Raw genomic sequence first — 16,083 nt, 5'->3', positions numbered from 1 at the left:
ACTCTCCATCTTTTTTATAAGCCCCCTTTAAGTACTGAAAGGCTGTGATGAGGTCACCCTGAAGCCTTCTTTCCTCCAGGCTGAACAGCCACAGTGCTCTCAGCCTTTCTTCATAGGAGAGGTTCTCCAGCCACTTGATCATCTTCTTTGCCTCCCAGCCTCCATCTATGGGTTCAGGGAAATGAAAAACTTGGGAAGCCTCACTGGCAGGGAAGACTGAGGCAAAGATGTTGTTGAGGCCCTCAGGCTTCTCCATGTCTGTCATTACCGTTTACCCTTCTCATCCATCAGAGGGGGTACACTCTCCTTGGCCTTTCTTTTCTGAGCTATGCATCTATAGAATCTCCTCCTGTTATTCTTTGCATCCCTTGCTAAGCTCAGGTCTATCCGCACATTGCTTTCCTTATCCCATCTCTACACATCCAAAACTGAAGCATTCATGAGGGCCTGGAAAAAGAACTCGAGATCCATGGAAGCTATTCTGGAAACAAAACTAGTAGGTAGGATGCGCAATTTTGTAGAGAGGCAGAGCTGATGGGCATACTGGGCAGGATGCTCCTTTAGGCCCTTTTCCCTCCTGACTACAATGCCACTTCTCTCTGAAGAACAGAATAGCCCACAGAGGTGAGACATATACTGCCTATGTCATGGATGTCATCGGAAAGCTGATCCCAATAGGATATGGGGAGGTCAGGAGCAACCTGGACACGAGAGATGTGAGATTTTCAGGTGGCAAGAGGAGCATTTCCAGCAGAAATTAATGATTTCGTAGAGGTAAGAGGCATCATGAAATGTAGATTATGCAGCAACACTGACTTGTACAGTCATGTATGGCCCTTACACTATTTAAACCAGTAGTCTTAATCCTTAAATCTAAATGCTCCTCCAACACTCTGACAGGAATCCATTTCTCTAAAGCTTGAACACAAGGTATTCCTTGAAGCAAAACTCACCCCATACCCCCTTTCTATTACTTTTACTCTCTTACTCACCCTAAACCCTTCCCTTAATATTACTATTAAAATTTAACCCTAGGCTTCTAGGCAGACCTAAAAATGACCTAAACTACAGAGCCTGACCATACCCTAAACACAGAAGAACACCAAACCTTCCCAATAAACATTTGTTTACTCTCTAACCCAGAAAGTTGTGCCTTATTCCCTTGGGAACTAGAAAGCAGTCAGCTATGCCTGAGGATCTCATGGCCCAGCAGAAGGAATGTGACTGTGGCAGTGACTGTGAGGTCACTTCTGTCTCTGCACTTGATAGGGCAGCAGCAGGAATGTGTCACAGAAAGGGACTGTGGGGTCACTTGTGTCTGGAGGTGGCAGGTCAGCCTTGACATAGACCTGGGATCTGCACTTTTGGGCTGACATCTGGCAGTGGCCCTGCTAGGCCAGCAGAAGGCACCTGCTTGGCATGTTGACTGGGGGATCCCCTCTGCCTCCAGAGCTAGGAGGACCCAGGCAGAAAGAAGGTGCCAACATGGGTTGTCCGGTCCCTTCTGCTTGAGTCCATGACTGGACAGTAGCAGGCACGAAGCTTGGCTGTGTCTAGCCAAGAAGCTGCAAGGCCAGCAGCAGGCCCCTGGCTTGGAAGCTGCTGCTGAGGTGACTTGTGTGTGGTTGGCTGAGAGGCCGCAAGGAGCATGTTGGGTTGGGATGCCTACTTCAGGAGGGGTTTCCTACCAGATGGAGCTTTCAGTGGTAGTAGGAAGGAGCAGGAGAGAAAAAACTGCCACAAAGTGCACCATGGAAGGTTGGCACTGGCTACAAGGAAGAAGAAATATCCAGAGGAACAACTGGTCTTGCTGCTAGAGTCTGAGGCAAAGAAGGCATTAAGTACCTCAGCCTTTACTTTATCTCTAGATCATTAACAGATTTCCCCCATGTCCAATGAAGGATGATGATTCTCCTCAATCCTCCTTTATTTAAAGTATTTCTATAAGCAGTGTTTATTGTCTTTGACAGTCATAGCCGGATTGAGCTCCAGCTGGGCTTTGGCCCTTTGAACTTTGACCTGCACAGCCCCATAACATTTAGGACACAGCTCCCAAGAAACTGACAGCATGCATGAGAAGGAAGAACAGAAAAAGTAGAATCTGGCAGCCTTCCACCCACTGTTTTTCTGTGACTCTGTGTTGCAGTTCCATTCAAGTGATTACTCCTGTATTATCCAAACTTTCCTGAAGTCCTGATGCTACTATCCTGTCAGAGATAGCACAATCACATGAAGGTTGAACCATCTGCCTGCAGCCATGAATGGCTGACAGAATAGAGCATCAGTGTCGAGGAACCCTGAGAAAATGCAGGATTTTGCCTATAGAAGTCTCTTGTCATTTACAAGGAGACGAGCCTCATCCTTCGCCATAAGAATAGGAACCCCACACATCAGGGCAGACTGGGACGTGGCTGAGTGAGCAGTGCCCAGGAGGAGGGGGGCCTGGACACCACGAGGGATGCCATAGGAGCGGTGGTGCCTGCTCAGCAGGAACCAGGCCAGCTTTCTACAGAGTTTCCTTACGAGGAGCATGGCCACCAAGATGACCTGATTTATCCGGTTCACCTCAGATCCAGTGTGGCAGCACAGAGAAGAGTGTTTGCAGCCCTCAGGAAAAGAGGTACAGGTCTAGGAGACCCTAGGACAGCCTGGTGTAGAGAGGATAAAGGGCTATGGCAAGGCTCAAAGTCCCAGCAGGATTGAGGTCTTTGTGTCCATGGCTATGGCTGTTGTCTCTGTCACTGAGGCCTATGAGGAGACAGGTGATCGTTAAAGCTCCAGGGCCTCATTGCCTCCTCGCCCCCACCCATGAACCAGACAGGCATCATACCATTCTCCTCACTTGGCCATGCACATCCCCATCTCCTACTGCCCAGGAAGAGCCCTGTGAAAGGTGTGAAGGGAAAGGATCTCACTTCCCAAGCACTTGGGGTCAAGGCCCGGCCCTTGTGCTTGCTGACACACATCCAGTTTTCCTCCACCTCAGTGTCACCTTCACATTGCCTTTGTCTCCTTGTCCTCACTGCCTCCAGGGTTCTGCTCTAACGAGCTCCAAGGGAGGCTGTGTCAGTGCTGGCCCTCAGGGGGACACTGCAGGAAACTTGCCTCTGACTTGGACTTCTGGAGAGATGTCTTCAATTGTCTCTGAGTGCCTGAGGTTTGTGGGCTCATCAGCAAAGCCCCCAGAGGGGTGATTGCAGTGGCTTGGGCTGGTGCTGTGCTGCTGAGCTGGGCCAGGCTCGTGGGACAGAGAGAGCTCGTGGCAAGAGGGCCGTAGTGCAGAGAGACAGCTGTGCCCAGGAGCAGCTCCTCTGCACAGCACAGCAGGAAAGAGACACAGAGGCAGACACAGAGAGAAGAAAAGGAGAGAGGGGCTGAAGGCAGTTGTCAGTGGGAGGATGCAGAGAGCTGCCTGCAGGAGAAACCTGCACAGCCCTTGACAAGGTAAGTGTCTGGCTGCAGGGCCATGCAGCTGCAGGTCCTGGAAGGGTCTCCTCCTGCTGGGTCTTGTTTCTGGGAGGGCAGTGAGTAATGCAGTAGGCTTTGAGAGTCCTGCTGGGTTGCAGTGCAAGGTGAGGAAGTCTGGCAGAAGCCCCTTGGAATGTCATAACCCAGCTGCTCTTTTTAGCCAAGAGTTGGGTGTCCAAGTCTCCTCCAGACACTGCAGGGGATGCAGATTGGGTATTGGGACACCCCAGATTGCGAATATCCAGCTCTGTCCGTGGGGCATTGTCCTGGGCTGCATTCTTCTCTCCTGCAGGATGCAGCTCTCTCCTGGCATCCTTGTGTTATCCAGATACTTCAAAGAAAAGACACCTCCGTACTAACATGTCTGTGCTGCTGGATGGCTGTCTGTGGGCAGCTGGAGTGAGGCCTCTGCAGCCTTTGCGAAGAGGGAAAAGCTGAGATCCTGCTCATGCACTTGGGGATAAGGTGAGGATTCTGTCCATCTGCACTGGGGTTGGAGCTTCTTTGCTTTAAGCTGTCACCACTTCTTTGGAAACGCAAGAGTGTGATTGTTCTAAGCATAATAAAATATATTATATAATATATATATATTATAAGAACAATATATAAATATATTGTTCTAAGCATAATAAAAAAGAGTGTGATTACTAAGCATAATAAAATCTGACTCGCTCTACAGTGTGGTTGGAGGTGTTTTTTGCAACAACCCTGCAAAGTTCATGGATCCCATAAGTGGACTGAACTTGAGTTTCCCCCTTGTTCCTGCTTTCTGACTGCTTCACAGAAGGAAGGACACCTCTAAAGGCCCCAGCAATCCATGCTTGCAGTGCCAGTCTCACCCAGCATCAGCTGGGACTCAAGCGATGGAGCTGCAGAAAGCTCCTTTTGCAAAGAGAGGCTTCAAATGAGAGTGCTCTAAGGCTTGTAGTAGGTTTTCCTCAGAGAATTGTCTTCTAAACTTTTTCTGCCTTCTGCTTCTCTACAGACAACTCTTCAATGTCAGAAAATGCCCAACGTCAGCTCAGTGAGCGAGTTCCTGCTGCTGGCATTCGCAGACACACGCGAGCTGCAGGTCCTGCACTTCGCGCTCTTCCTGGGCATCTACCTGGCTGCCCTCCTGGGCAACGGCCTCATCCTCACAGCCATAGCCTCCGACCACCGCCTCCACACCCCCATGTACTTCTTCCTCCTCAACCTTGCCCTCCTCGACCTCGGATCCATCTCCACCACTCTGCCCAAATCCATGGCCAATGCCCTTTGGGACACCAGGCCATCTCCTATAAAGGATGTGCTGCACACGTCTTTCTGTTTGTCTTCTTTATCACAGCAGAGTATTTCCTCCTCACCGTCATGGCCTACGACCGCTATGTTGCCATCTGCAAGCCCCTGCACTACGGGAGCCTCGTGGGCAGCAGAGCTTGTGCCCAGATGGCAGCAGCTGCCTGGGGCAGTGGCTTTCTCAATGCTGTCCTGCACACGGCCAACACATTTTCCCTGCCCCTCTGCCAAGGCAATGCTGTGGAGCAGTTCTTCTGTGAAATCCCCCACATCCTCAAGCTCTCCTGTTCAGATGCCTCTCTCAGGGAAGTTTGGGCACTTGTGTTTAGTGTTTCTTTAGCCTTTCTTTGCTTTGTTTTCATCATGTTATCCTACGTGCAGATCTTCAGGGTAGTGCTGAGGATTCCCTCTGAGCAGGGCCGACACAAAGCCTTTTCCATGTGCCTCCCTCACCTGGCCGTGGTCTCCCTCTTTATCAGTACTGCCATGTTTGCCTACCTGAAACCCCCCTCCATCTCTTCCCCATCCATGGATCTTATTGTGTCAGTTCTCTACTCAGTTGTTCCTTCATCAGTGAACCCCCTCATCTACAGCATGAGGAACCAGGAGTTCAAGGATGCAGTAAGGAAACTCTTTGGATACATGCTTCTTTGCAATCAATAATGTTTGTGAGTTCCCTGATTATTTCAGGAACTGTGAGGAAAATTTTTGTTACTATATTTCTCTATAAATATTTTCTACATTTTTTTTCTTTCGATTTAAATTATGTTATCCTTAACCCGCTACCTGATTTTCTTATTTCTATTTTTTCATTTATAGTGACCCAGTCATCTAATTATTGAAAGAAGCAGGTTATGTAGAGAAACATAATAAATAAAAAAACAAAAACAAAACAAAACAAAAACAGAACTACATTGTTATCTGCTGCAATCTCTTCCCATCCCCTCTGGAGCTGGGGGATCAGCCCCAGCACACAGGAGGGTCTCTGGGCCAAGAGCCCAGCTGCTACATGGATTTTGGGTAGGGGCTGCTGCTTCTCTGGAGCCATGGCCATGGCCAGCAGCAGGACGTGGCCTTGTCACTGCTGCTCTCTTTTGGCTTTCAGTGTGTTCTCCTGTGCTCTTTTATTCGGATAAGCTGTCAGATCTCATAGGCCTTGGTGACAGTCCTGTTCTCTCTGCAGTGGCATCCCTGTGACTGCAGACAGCAGCAGGCACTGTGCAGCCCTGGGTTACAGCTGGCCTCCCGGATAGCACCACAGTAACAGGAGGGTCTTGCTCTGGGCAAACCCAGAAGCCTGGACACCTCTCCAAAGCTGCTGCCAGGAACATAGCCAAGAGGTTGTTCCCTGCTCTTCTGTTTTCTGGGGTTCTAGTTCCGGGTTCTTCACCTGGGGCTCAACAACCCCAAACAGAGCTACAGGCTGGGAGAGGAATGGTTGGAGAGCTGCCTGGCAGAGAAGGACCTGGGAGTACTGGTTGATAGTCGGCTGAATATGGGCCAGTAGTGTGCTCAGGTGGCCAAGAAGACCAACAGCATCCTGGCTTGCATAAGAAGCAGTGTGACCAGCAGGTCCAGGGAAGTGATTGTCCCCCTGTACTCAGTTGAGGTACTGAGAGGAGGGTGATGTAACCACTTGAGAAGCTAAAGTCAGAAGGAAAAGCTGAAGTGACTTGGAGTATTAATGGGCCCCACTGAGGGCTGTTACTAACAAAGCCTCCCCAGGGCCTTGTTAGGGCAGATAATTGGAGGCCATGGTTACAGACAGGCAAAGCACTGTGCTGAGAAAAATCTTGGTTGGTTTTAATGAAGCTGAAGGGCCAAGGCCTGACCACGGCCACTGGGAGAGGAGACCCTGCACACCCATGTCTGGCTCAGGGCTAGTCTTGGGGTCTGTGGGATGTGGTGGGTAGTGTGATGCTATTAGAAGAACTTCATTTTGACACCTCCGCAGCCCTGCACAGTGTTGCAAGGAAGCAATGCCAACTGTCAGCATGCCAAGCAGGTGCCTTCTGCTGGCCTAGCAGGGCCACTGCCAGATGTCAGCTCAAAAGTTCAGATCCCAGGGAGAAGTCAAGGGTGACCTGCCACCTCCAGACACAAGTGACCTCACTGTCCCTTTCTGTGACACGTTCCTGCTGCTGCCCTATCAAGTGCAGAGACAGAAGTGACCTCACAGTCCCTGCCACAGTTATGATCCTCCTCCTGGGGCAGGAGATGCTGAGGCAGAGCTGAGCTCCTCAGAGCATTCCCACCAATCTCCTCCTTGTGGCCGACAAGCTGATCAGATCAGGGTGAGCAAGAGAGTAAAGATAAGGAAAAGGGGCTATGGGCTGAGTTTTGGCTTCAAGGGATACTTTGAAGTCAGGCATAAAAACAGTGGATTCCTGTCAGGGTGTGGAGTAGCATTTAGAATTGACAATTAATGTCAGTGATTAAAGTAGTGCAAGGGCTTTACATGACTATTTTAAGTCAGCGTTACAGCAAAATTAACATTGCCTGAATGTTCGAACCTCACAGAAATCATTCATTTCTGCTGGCCAAACTCCTTTTCCCTCCCTCAAATCTCACATCTGTCCTGGCCAGGCTTCTCCTGACTTCCCCATATCAGTCATCTTCATAGGGGCAGCTTTCTGATGGCTTTCATGATCTCAGAGTATCTGTCTCATATCTGTTGGCTACTCCTTTCTATAGACTGACGTGGCACCTAAGTCAGGATGGAAAAGAACACACAGGCTGTAGGTGAACCCTGCACAATGTGCCCAGCAGTTCTTGTACCACCCCAAAATTTTGTTTCCTGCCTCCAACTTTTGGATACGGAATGGCTTCTGTGCACCCAGGGTACCTTTTTCCAAACCCTCATGCATGGTTCAGTTTCCCCCAAGCGTCTTGGAGGCAGTGGCCCCCTCTGTGTAGAAAAATGAAAGCAGTCCTAAAGAATGACTTCAGGCAAAAGCTGACACCTCTGACATGACAACCCCTACCAAGACCTCTTCCTCTATGCAGCCTACCAGCTACTTAAAAAAAGCCGATCTCAGAAACCACATGCACAGCAAGTGCCTTCTGCTGCCCTACCATGGACACTGGCAGATGTGAGCCTAAAGGCACAGATCCCAGCCAGGAGTCAAGGGTGACCTGTCAGCTACTTCAGAAAGAGCTCACCTCACAGGCCATTTAACAGCCAGTCGCTTCCTGCTGGACTTAGTGTTTCTGAGACACCACTGAGCTTATAATACCACACCTACAAAACACCCCCTTTTTGGGCCAGGACCTGCCCAGGTAGAAGTGAGCTGGTTGTGATCCTCCAAGCTCATGGCACACCTGCTGGGCTCCCAGCCTCTCTGACATTCAGGAGCCAGTTCCGTGCCAATCGTGGGAGGTGCTAGGGCAGGAGCGACCTTGCAGGCAATGTTCCAGCCTCATGCCTGTTGGCGGTCTCTCAGCTCCTTGGGCACAGTGAAGATCATGTTTTTATCCAGAAGCCATGAGACTGAAGCTGACATTCAGGGGAAGCACCCTCCAAGCCCCAGCCCCAGTCCCAGCTGGCAGTGGTGCTCTGCAGAGGGAGGGGGCTGTGGTGCCCAGAGCACGGAGGCACTCTGCAGGGCTGTGCTGGGCAGGCTGGGAGGCAGACCCAGCTCATGGGGTCACTGCCATTGCCCCAGGGCTGCAAGGAATCCCTCACCAGGCTTCTTTGCTGGGGCTTTTGTGTGCCCTGGGGCTGCAGAGCTCTCCTCTGCCTGCTCACACCAGATTGAGCACTTGAGCTCTGCTCAGTCCACCTCAGACAGGCTCACGCTCCGTGGGCTCCATTCACTGCTCTCTCCTGGGCTCACACAGCCCCAGAAAAGAAGTCTGGTGAGTGATTTTTTGCAGGCCTGGGGCAATGGCAGTGATATTTCCTTGTTTCTCATGGTCTTCTCACATGTCTTTCTCATAGCCTTTCCCACTGCCCAGCACTGCCTCCCAGGTGGGAATAAGCCAACCTTCAGATGGGCCTTGGTCTTCTTCAGTCTTCCTGCTGCTTCTTAGGACCTTCCAGACTCCTCACAGAGCTCAGAGGGAGCCTTCTTGTCCAGTGTGTGGCCCTGCACTGGCTCTGACTGTGACGAAGTAATTCTCTGCAGAGCAGCCCCTGTGGTGCTGTGTTTTCAATATGTGAGCGTACTGGGCCTGGCTGGGATGGAGTTAACTTTTCCTGTAGAAGCCCACACAGTGCTGTGCTCTGCTTGAGTAGCTAGAACAGCACTGGTATCACGGTTGTGTTTTGTCTACTGCTGAGCAGTACTGTCATAGCATCAGGAATCCCTCTAATCGTCCCTCCCCAAAGAGCCAACAGGCTGCGGGTGCACAAGAGACAGAGAGGGGACATCACCAGGGCAGCTAACCTAAACCAGCCACAGAGATATTCCATACCATATGATGTCACACTCAGCAATAGAAGGTGGAAAATGGAAGGAGAGGGGAGAGGTGAGCTCCCGTTATGAAAACGACTGTCCTCCTGAAAATAAGCTCTATCTATTGAGGCCCTGTTTCAAGGAAGTGGTCAAGCATCACTGTCACAAATAGTTTTGCTATTTTTTTTTTTAAATAACGTCTCTCAAAGGAGATGGGAATGCACTGCAGCTGAGACCTATGAATTTCTGCTTGCTTCTTTATTGTCTATAGCTACACAGAAAGCCTGGCTTTAGATATACATGAGATAATTATGAAAAGTAAAGAGATAAATGAACAGGTAGGAGGCTAACATGACATTAATTAAATCGACACCACAACTTGGAGAACATATTTATCAAGAAAAATAAAACCAAATTGCTTTCCTAACTGTTTCTGAGATAAACTCAGAACGTAAAGGCACATTATTTTTTTTTTAAAGAAATATGTATTCAAACAATTTCCTCAGTGCATCCTTGAGCTCCTGGTTCCTCATGCTGTAGATGAGGGGGTTCAGTGCTGGAGGTAACATGGAGTAGAGAAAAGATACTGCAAGGTCCAGGGATGGGGAGGAGAATGAGGGGGGCTTCAGGTAGGCAAACATGATAGTGCTGACAAACAGGGAGACCACGGCCAGGTGAGGAAGGCACGTGGAAAAGGCTTTGTGTCGGCCCTGCTCAGAGGGCATCCTCAGCACTGCCCTGAAGATCTGCACATAGGACACCACAATAAAAACAAAACAACCAAAGCCTAAACAAAAGCTAAATGCAATAAGTACAACTTCCCTGAGGTAGGCATCTGAGCAGGAGAGCTTGAGGATGTGGGGGATTTCACAGAAGAACTGGTCCACAGCATTGCCATAGCAGAGGGGCAGGGAAAATGTGTTGGCCGTGTGCAGGACAGCATTGAGAAAGCCACTGCCCCAGGCAGCTGCTGCCATCTGGGCACAAGCTCTGCTGCCCACGAGGCTCCCGTAGTGCAGGGGCTTGCAGATGGCAATGTAGCGGTCATAGGCCATGATAGTGAGAATAGAATATTCTGCTGCTATAAAGAAGAGAAAGAATAAGACCTGTGCAGCACAGCCTTGATAGGAGATGGCCGTGGTGTCCCAGAGGGCATTGGCCATGGCTTTGGGCAGAGTGGTGGAGATGCAGCCCAGGTCGAGGAGGGCGAGGTTGAGGAGGAAGAAGTACATGGGGGTGTGGAGGCGGTGGTCGCAGGCTACGGCGCTGAGGATGAGGCCATTGCCCAGGAGGGCAGCCAGGTAGATGCCCAGGAAGAGTGCGAAGTGCAGGAGCTGCAGCTCACGTGTGTCTGCGAATGGCAACAGGATGAACTCAGTGATGGTGCTTCTGTTGGACATCTGTTTTTTTGGGATGTGTTCCTGCACATAGAAGAGGAAGAACAGTAGTAACGTACAAAAGATTTATCAGAGAAAAATTAATCCCATTTCTTATCTAATATCACCAGAAAAGTTGTCCACTTCCAGTAAGACATTTGGCAGGTCCCTTTCATGAGTTCTTCCTGATGCTGCCTGAGGGTATCCCTGGGAGCAGGGGCCTCCTTTGTGGGCAATGGAAGAGTCAGTTATGCCCAATAGCCAGAGGAAAGGCAGAACCTGGGGTAATCTCAGACTCACTTCACTGCTGATATCAAAGAACCTTGCCCCAGTGTTGCTCCCGGGTTAACCAACTTCAGAGCATATATATATACACAGATTTCTTTAATTTTTATTTTATATGGTCAGATTTTTTCTGGTTGCTAACCTACCACACCTGCTGAGTTTTTATGAAACAGAAACCCTGAGCATTTCTCTTGCACTTGAAGGGAAACTTTGCGCATCCTAAGAGAAAAAGAGGCAGTCCCTATAGTGCGAAGTGTCCTTTAGTGAGGACAGACAATCTGTCCATCAGTGCTGGTCTCAGCTGCCCTGTGAGAGCTGCAGGAAAGTTCTACTCAGAGGTTGACCTGAGAAGAACCTGAACACTGCTGAGAGCAGAGACATCGAGGCTCAAAGTGCCCATCTCCCAATGCCTCACCTTCTCCCCATACTCCCCTTCCCCCAAGCACACTGAGGGCTCTCCCCATGGGAATGTGAAACCCCCATCCCCAGCCAGCCTGGGAACAAGACCAGCAGCAGCACGGCCAGCTGGAGAAGCCAGGAGGAATGCCAGTGTGCTGCTGCCAGGGGAGGCAAGGCCAGGGAGGGACAGACGGACACTCAGCAGACCCTCCTGTGCTGCAGCTCTGCCTGCAGAGGAGTCAGTTCATGCTCAGTGCAGGTGATCTGTGCTCATCTCAAGCAAGGAGATACTCTCAAAGACAGGGCACTGGCCATTGGAGGGTTTGTAGCTCCTTAATATCAGCTAGAAAAAAACATGTGAGGACCACAAGGATGATGTTGGTGCAGTCTGTGGGCTGAGGTGTGGGAAGGGACTTTATGAAGTTCATTGATTAAATATTGATCCCCCACTGCAATGCTCTAGCAGTCTCAGTCTGCAGTACAAACCTGACCACCTATTACCATGAAACCAGCCTCCATTCTACCGCAGGTATCTGCAAGCACAGGCTACAGAAAATGTCTTGCCTTTCAGGTAGCCCCTGCCTTGGTCTTCCTCTTGAAATATGCAATCATAAATGCTATTCTCTACAGCATTTTTTACTCCTTTCTGGAGAAACAGAGAGACCCACCCTGCCAGATGCTATCAGCTGTCGGATGTGCCAGCTTTAGAAGACCCCTCTGGTAACCCCACCTGCAGTGTCCTGTTGCCAGAGCCTCACGGTGTCGAGAGCCTGCAGATGTGTCCTGCCACACGCTGCCCTCTGTTGTTGCGCTCCTCAGTGCCTCCAAGCCCTCTCTCCTTCTCTCCTGTCTGTGTGCCAGCTGCGGTCAGAGCCCCCAGCCCTGCTGCGCTGTGCAGAGGAGCTGCTCCTGGGCACAGCTGTCTCTCTGCAGCACTGCCTCTTGCCAGGAGCTGCCCTTGTGCCCAGGAGCCCAGCCCAGCTCAGCAGCACAGCACCCGACCATGGCATCGCTTGCTCTGTGCCCTTGGGCTCCCTCGAGGTGTCCCCAAGGCCTCAGGGCTGACAGCTCCCCAAGGCAGCAGGGTCTCTGCTGGGGTGTGGTGGTTGAAGCAGACTGAAGGCATCACTGACTGCTTCTCTTCTGTAGATGTCAGAGACTGATTTTTAAGTGTGATTTGTGCTGTTGGACTGTGGTTGTCAAACATGAGTACAAATGTTTCCCTCCCTTAACCCCTATTCTGTTCCCAGTGTATTGCAGGACACATCAGCCATGACAGGCAGGGATCATTTCACCCCTCCGAACGTGTTCTAACAAAAGAGGGGGGACCAGAATGCTGTAAAAGGTTTCCATGAAGGAAATAGGACACTAAGACACCATTCATTGAGTTTCCCTAACTGTCCATTTGGGAGATCCTCTACCCATACACAAATATCTTCTTCCCCTGTTAATTGACCAGCACGGTGACTGGGATGTGGAACACCCTCATCACTATGCTGGTGCCTGACACCAAACACCTGCAGATGCCCGTGGCCTTCTTCCTGGGGGAGAGTTGTCCTCCTTGCACAGCTCCAGCACCCTGCGTCAGATGCTGGCCAGCTTCCTGGATGGGGACAGCACCCCCTTTGCTCACAGAGGTGGCAGCACTCTCAGCTGCACCTTCTGCATGACCGCAGTGCTTCCTGCTGGGGGCCATATCCTACGGTCAGCCCTGGGCTGTATGCCACCCCTGTTCTCTATAAGGCTCGTGAAGTGGAAGGTCTGACTCCGGAAGGCAGCTGTACCTGAACCAGGGGAATTTCTGTGATGTACACTAATTCTTTCTCCTCCTCCCAGCTACAGTTCTGTGGCCCCAGTGTCATAGACACCTCTTGCGTGGTTTTTCCCCATTGCTGGAGCTGTCCTGCAGTGCCACAGTAATACTCTTGGTTTTGCTTTCAAAATTTGCATTTGTATCCAATCTTCCAATTCCTAATCATGCAGATTTCATGTGTGTGTGTCCTGTGTTGGCAGGCCCAAGGCTTTATCCACCTGCTCTTCTGTCCTCACGAGTGTCACTGTTTTCTATGGCACAATCATCATTTTCTGTGTGAAGCACAGAACAGCCCACCTCACAGATCTTAACCAAGCTCTTTCCAAACCTTCATCATCCCCTGGTCAGTCCCCAGGTTTCTTAGCGGTGGTGTGGGAAGGATGAGAGAGGTGCTAGGGGAGGTGCTGACATTGTCATAAGACCTATCTCAAATACCTTGGAAAGGACAGATGGATCAAAGACTTTCCTCGGGACTTGGAAAAGGCAGATTTCAAATCCATCTTCTAGTAGAGGGGCAAGCAGAAGGATGATTAAGCCTAACCAAGGAGAAAAGTGCCAGCTTTAGCCTTAGGCCCCAAACCAGACCTAAACTGAAGTCCTCAAAGCTTGCCCTTATTCTAAACCCTGAGCAGGATCCTTAGGCACAACACCAAACTATTCCTTGAAGCCCTTGCCATTCCTTTAACCCTGGAATGTGACCTCTTATTCCTAAACATTAACCTGATCATCTAACCCTCATAGCCCTCCACCATGCACACAGCACGTCTCAGCTTCAACCCCACTCCTACCCCTACCTTGTGTGGTTTTTATGCTTGGGGTAGGGCAGGGACAGTGAGGTCCTGAAGCAGTCGTATGGCATTGGAAGAGGCATATGAGATGACAGGTATGTGATCAGATCACAGGCCACAAGGAGGAGCTGTCTGGGAATGCTGGGATGGGATCAGGTGTGCCTCAGGATCTGTTGGGCATGCAGGAGGCATGTAGATGTGAAGGAGGCTGGGAGGTCACTTCTGTCTCTGGAGGTGACGGACCTCCAGGAGGAATGTGGCACAGATAGGGACCGTAAAGGTCAGAAGCATGCACATGGCATTGAAGATGATGGTGAGGCATCTTCTGTTCTGGTCAGGTGAGAGACCACAGGAAGGCTGATGGCATGGGAATCATGCTTGAGGTAGAGCTCGTGAGACCATAGAATCAGAGAATGGCTCCTGTTGGAAGGACTTTAAAGATCACTTATTGCTAACCCCCTGGCCATAAACAGGGATGCTCCCCCTATGAGATCAGGTTGCCCAGGGCCCTTTGCACAGGAATCCCTTCCTCTGTTGCATCAACTACATCTCTCAGCTTGGTGTCATCTGCACACTTGCTGAGGGTGCACTCGACCCCACTGTCTATGTCACTAATAAACATATTAAACCATATGGGTCCGAGGACAGACCCCTGAGGTACAAGACTCACCACCAGCCTCCACTTGGACATAGAGCCATTGAGCACCACTCTCTGGGTGTGACCTTCAGGCCAACTCCTTACCCACTGAATGGTGCACCCATCAAATGTGTATCTCTCTAATTTGGAGACCAGGATGTCATGTGGGACCATGGCAATGGTCTTACAGAAGCCCAAGTAGATGACATAGGCTGGTCTTCTTTTGTTGTCTGATGTGCTCACTCCATTGTTAGAAAGCCACCAGACTGGCCAGGCACCATTTACCCTTTGGTGAAGCCATTCTTGTTGTCTCGGATCACCTCTTTGTGCCTTGACACTGATCCCAGGAGGATCTTTTCCATGATCTTTCGAGGCACAGAGGTGAGGCTCACCATTCAGTAGTTCCTTGGGTTATCCTTTCTACTCTTTTTAAAAATGGGAGTGATATTTCCCTTTTTCCAGTCACCAGGGACTTCACACAACTGTCAGGACTCTTCAGATATGATGGAGAGAGGCTTGCCAACTGCATCAGCCAGTTCCCTCAGGATGCTGGGATGCAAGTCATCAGGTGCCATAGACTTGTACTTGTTGAGTTCCATCAGGCGGTCTCAAACCTGCTCTTCACTTAGAGTGGGTGGGACTTTGCACCTCCAGCCTCCATCTATGGCTTCAGGGAATGAAAGACTTGGGAAGCCTGACTGGCAAGGAAGACTGAGGCAAAGATGTTACAGAATCACAGAATCACAGAATTTTCTAGGTTGGAAGAGACCTCAAGATCGAGTCCAACCTCTGACCTAACGCTAACAGTCTCCACTAAACCATTTCCATTTGTTGTTGAGTCCCTAAGCCTTCTCCATGTCTGTCATTACCAGTCCACCCTTCTCATCCATCGCAGGGGGTACACTCTCCTTCGCCTTTATTTTCTGAGCGATGTATCTCTAGAATCTCTTCTTATTATTCCTTGCATCCCTTGCCAAGATGAGGCTTACTCACCAAATTGCCTTCTGTGGACACTAGTATTAAAACGCTCTATTTATCCCTCGATTTCTTGGCAGACCTAAATAAAATGCTAAACTACAGAGCTTGCCTATACCCTAACCACAGAAGAATAACAAACATTTCCAAAAAAACCTCTACTTACTCTCTAATTCAGAAAAGTGAGTCCTAGTCCCTAAGGGACTAGGGATATGTGAGCTCTGCTTCGGGATCTCCTGCCCCAGCAGGAGGAATGTGACTGTGGCAGGGACTGTGAGGTCACTTCTGTCTGTAGGTGGCAGATCATGCTTGGCTTCTCCCTGGGAGCTGCACTTTTGGGCTGACATCTGGCAGTGGCCCTGCTAGGCCAGCAGAAGGCACCTGCTTGGCATGCTGACTGGGGGATCCCCTCTGCCTCCAGACCCAGGACGACCCAGGCAGAAAGAAGGTCCCCAGATGGGTTGTCCTGTCCCTTCTGCTTGAGTCCATGGCTGGGCAGCAGCAGGCACAAGGCTTGGCTGTGTCTCCACAAGAAGCTGCAAGGCCAGCAGCAGGCCCCTGGCTTGGAAGCTGCTGCTGAGGTGGCTTGTGTCTGCTTGGCTGAGAGGCCGCAAGGAGCCTGGTGGGTTGGGATGCCTACTTCAGGAGAGGTTTCCACCCTGATGGA

General features: G+C 50.4%; 1 protein-coding gene and 1 pseudogene across 2 annotated transcripts in view; one reads left to right on the top strand and one right to left on the bottom strand.

Moving 5' to 3' along the window:
* The first annotated feature begins 4,474 nt into the window (after positions 1 to 4,474).
* LOC311216156 (olfactory receptor 14C36-like) overlaps positions 4,475 to 16,083 on the top strand; it is a 249,838-nt pseudogene continuing 238,229 nt past the window's right edge. Inside the window, exon 1 of the transcript in view lies at positions 4,475 to 4,540. The product of the transcript in view is annotated as an olfactory receptor 14C36-like (transcript). The remainder of the gene's footprint in view (positions 4,541 to 16,083) is intronic.
* On the bottom strand, positions 9,617 to 10,543 carry LOC311216609 (olfactory receptor 14C36-like; the record flags this gene model as incomplete). Its single annotated transcript, XM_084298141.1, has 1 exon — positions 9,617 to 10,543. The coding sequence occupies one exon, from the start codon at positions 10,541 to 10,543 to the stop codon at positions 9,617 to 9,619; it is 927 nt and encodes a 308-aa protein (XP_084154267.1).

The sequence above is a fragment of the Netta rufina genome (assembly GCF_964035555.1).
Source record: "Netta rufina genome assembly, chromosome: 18".
Taxonomy (NCBI): Eukaryota; Metazoa; Chordata; class Aves; order Anseriformes; family Anatidae; genus Netta; species Netta rufina.
This window is presented reverse-complemented; position numbering and strand designations above follow the sequence as displayed.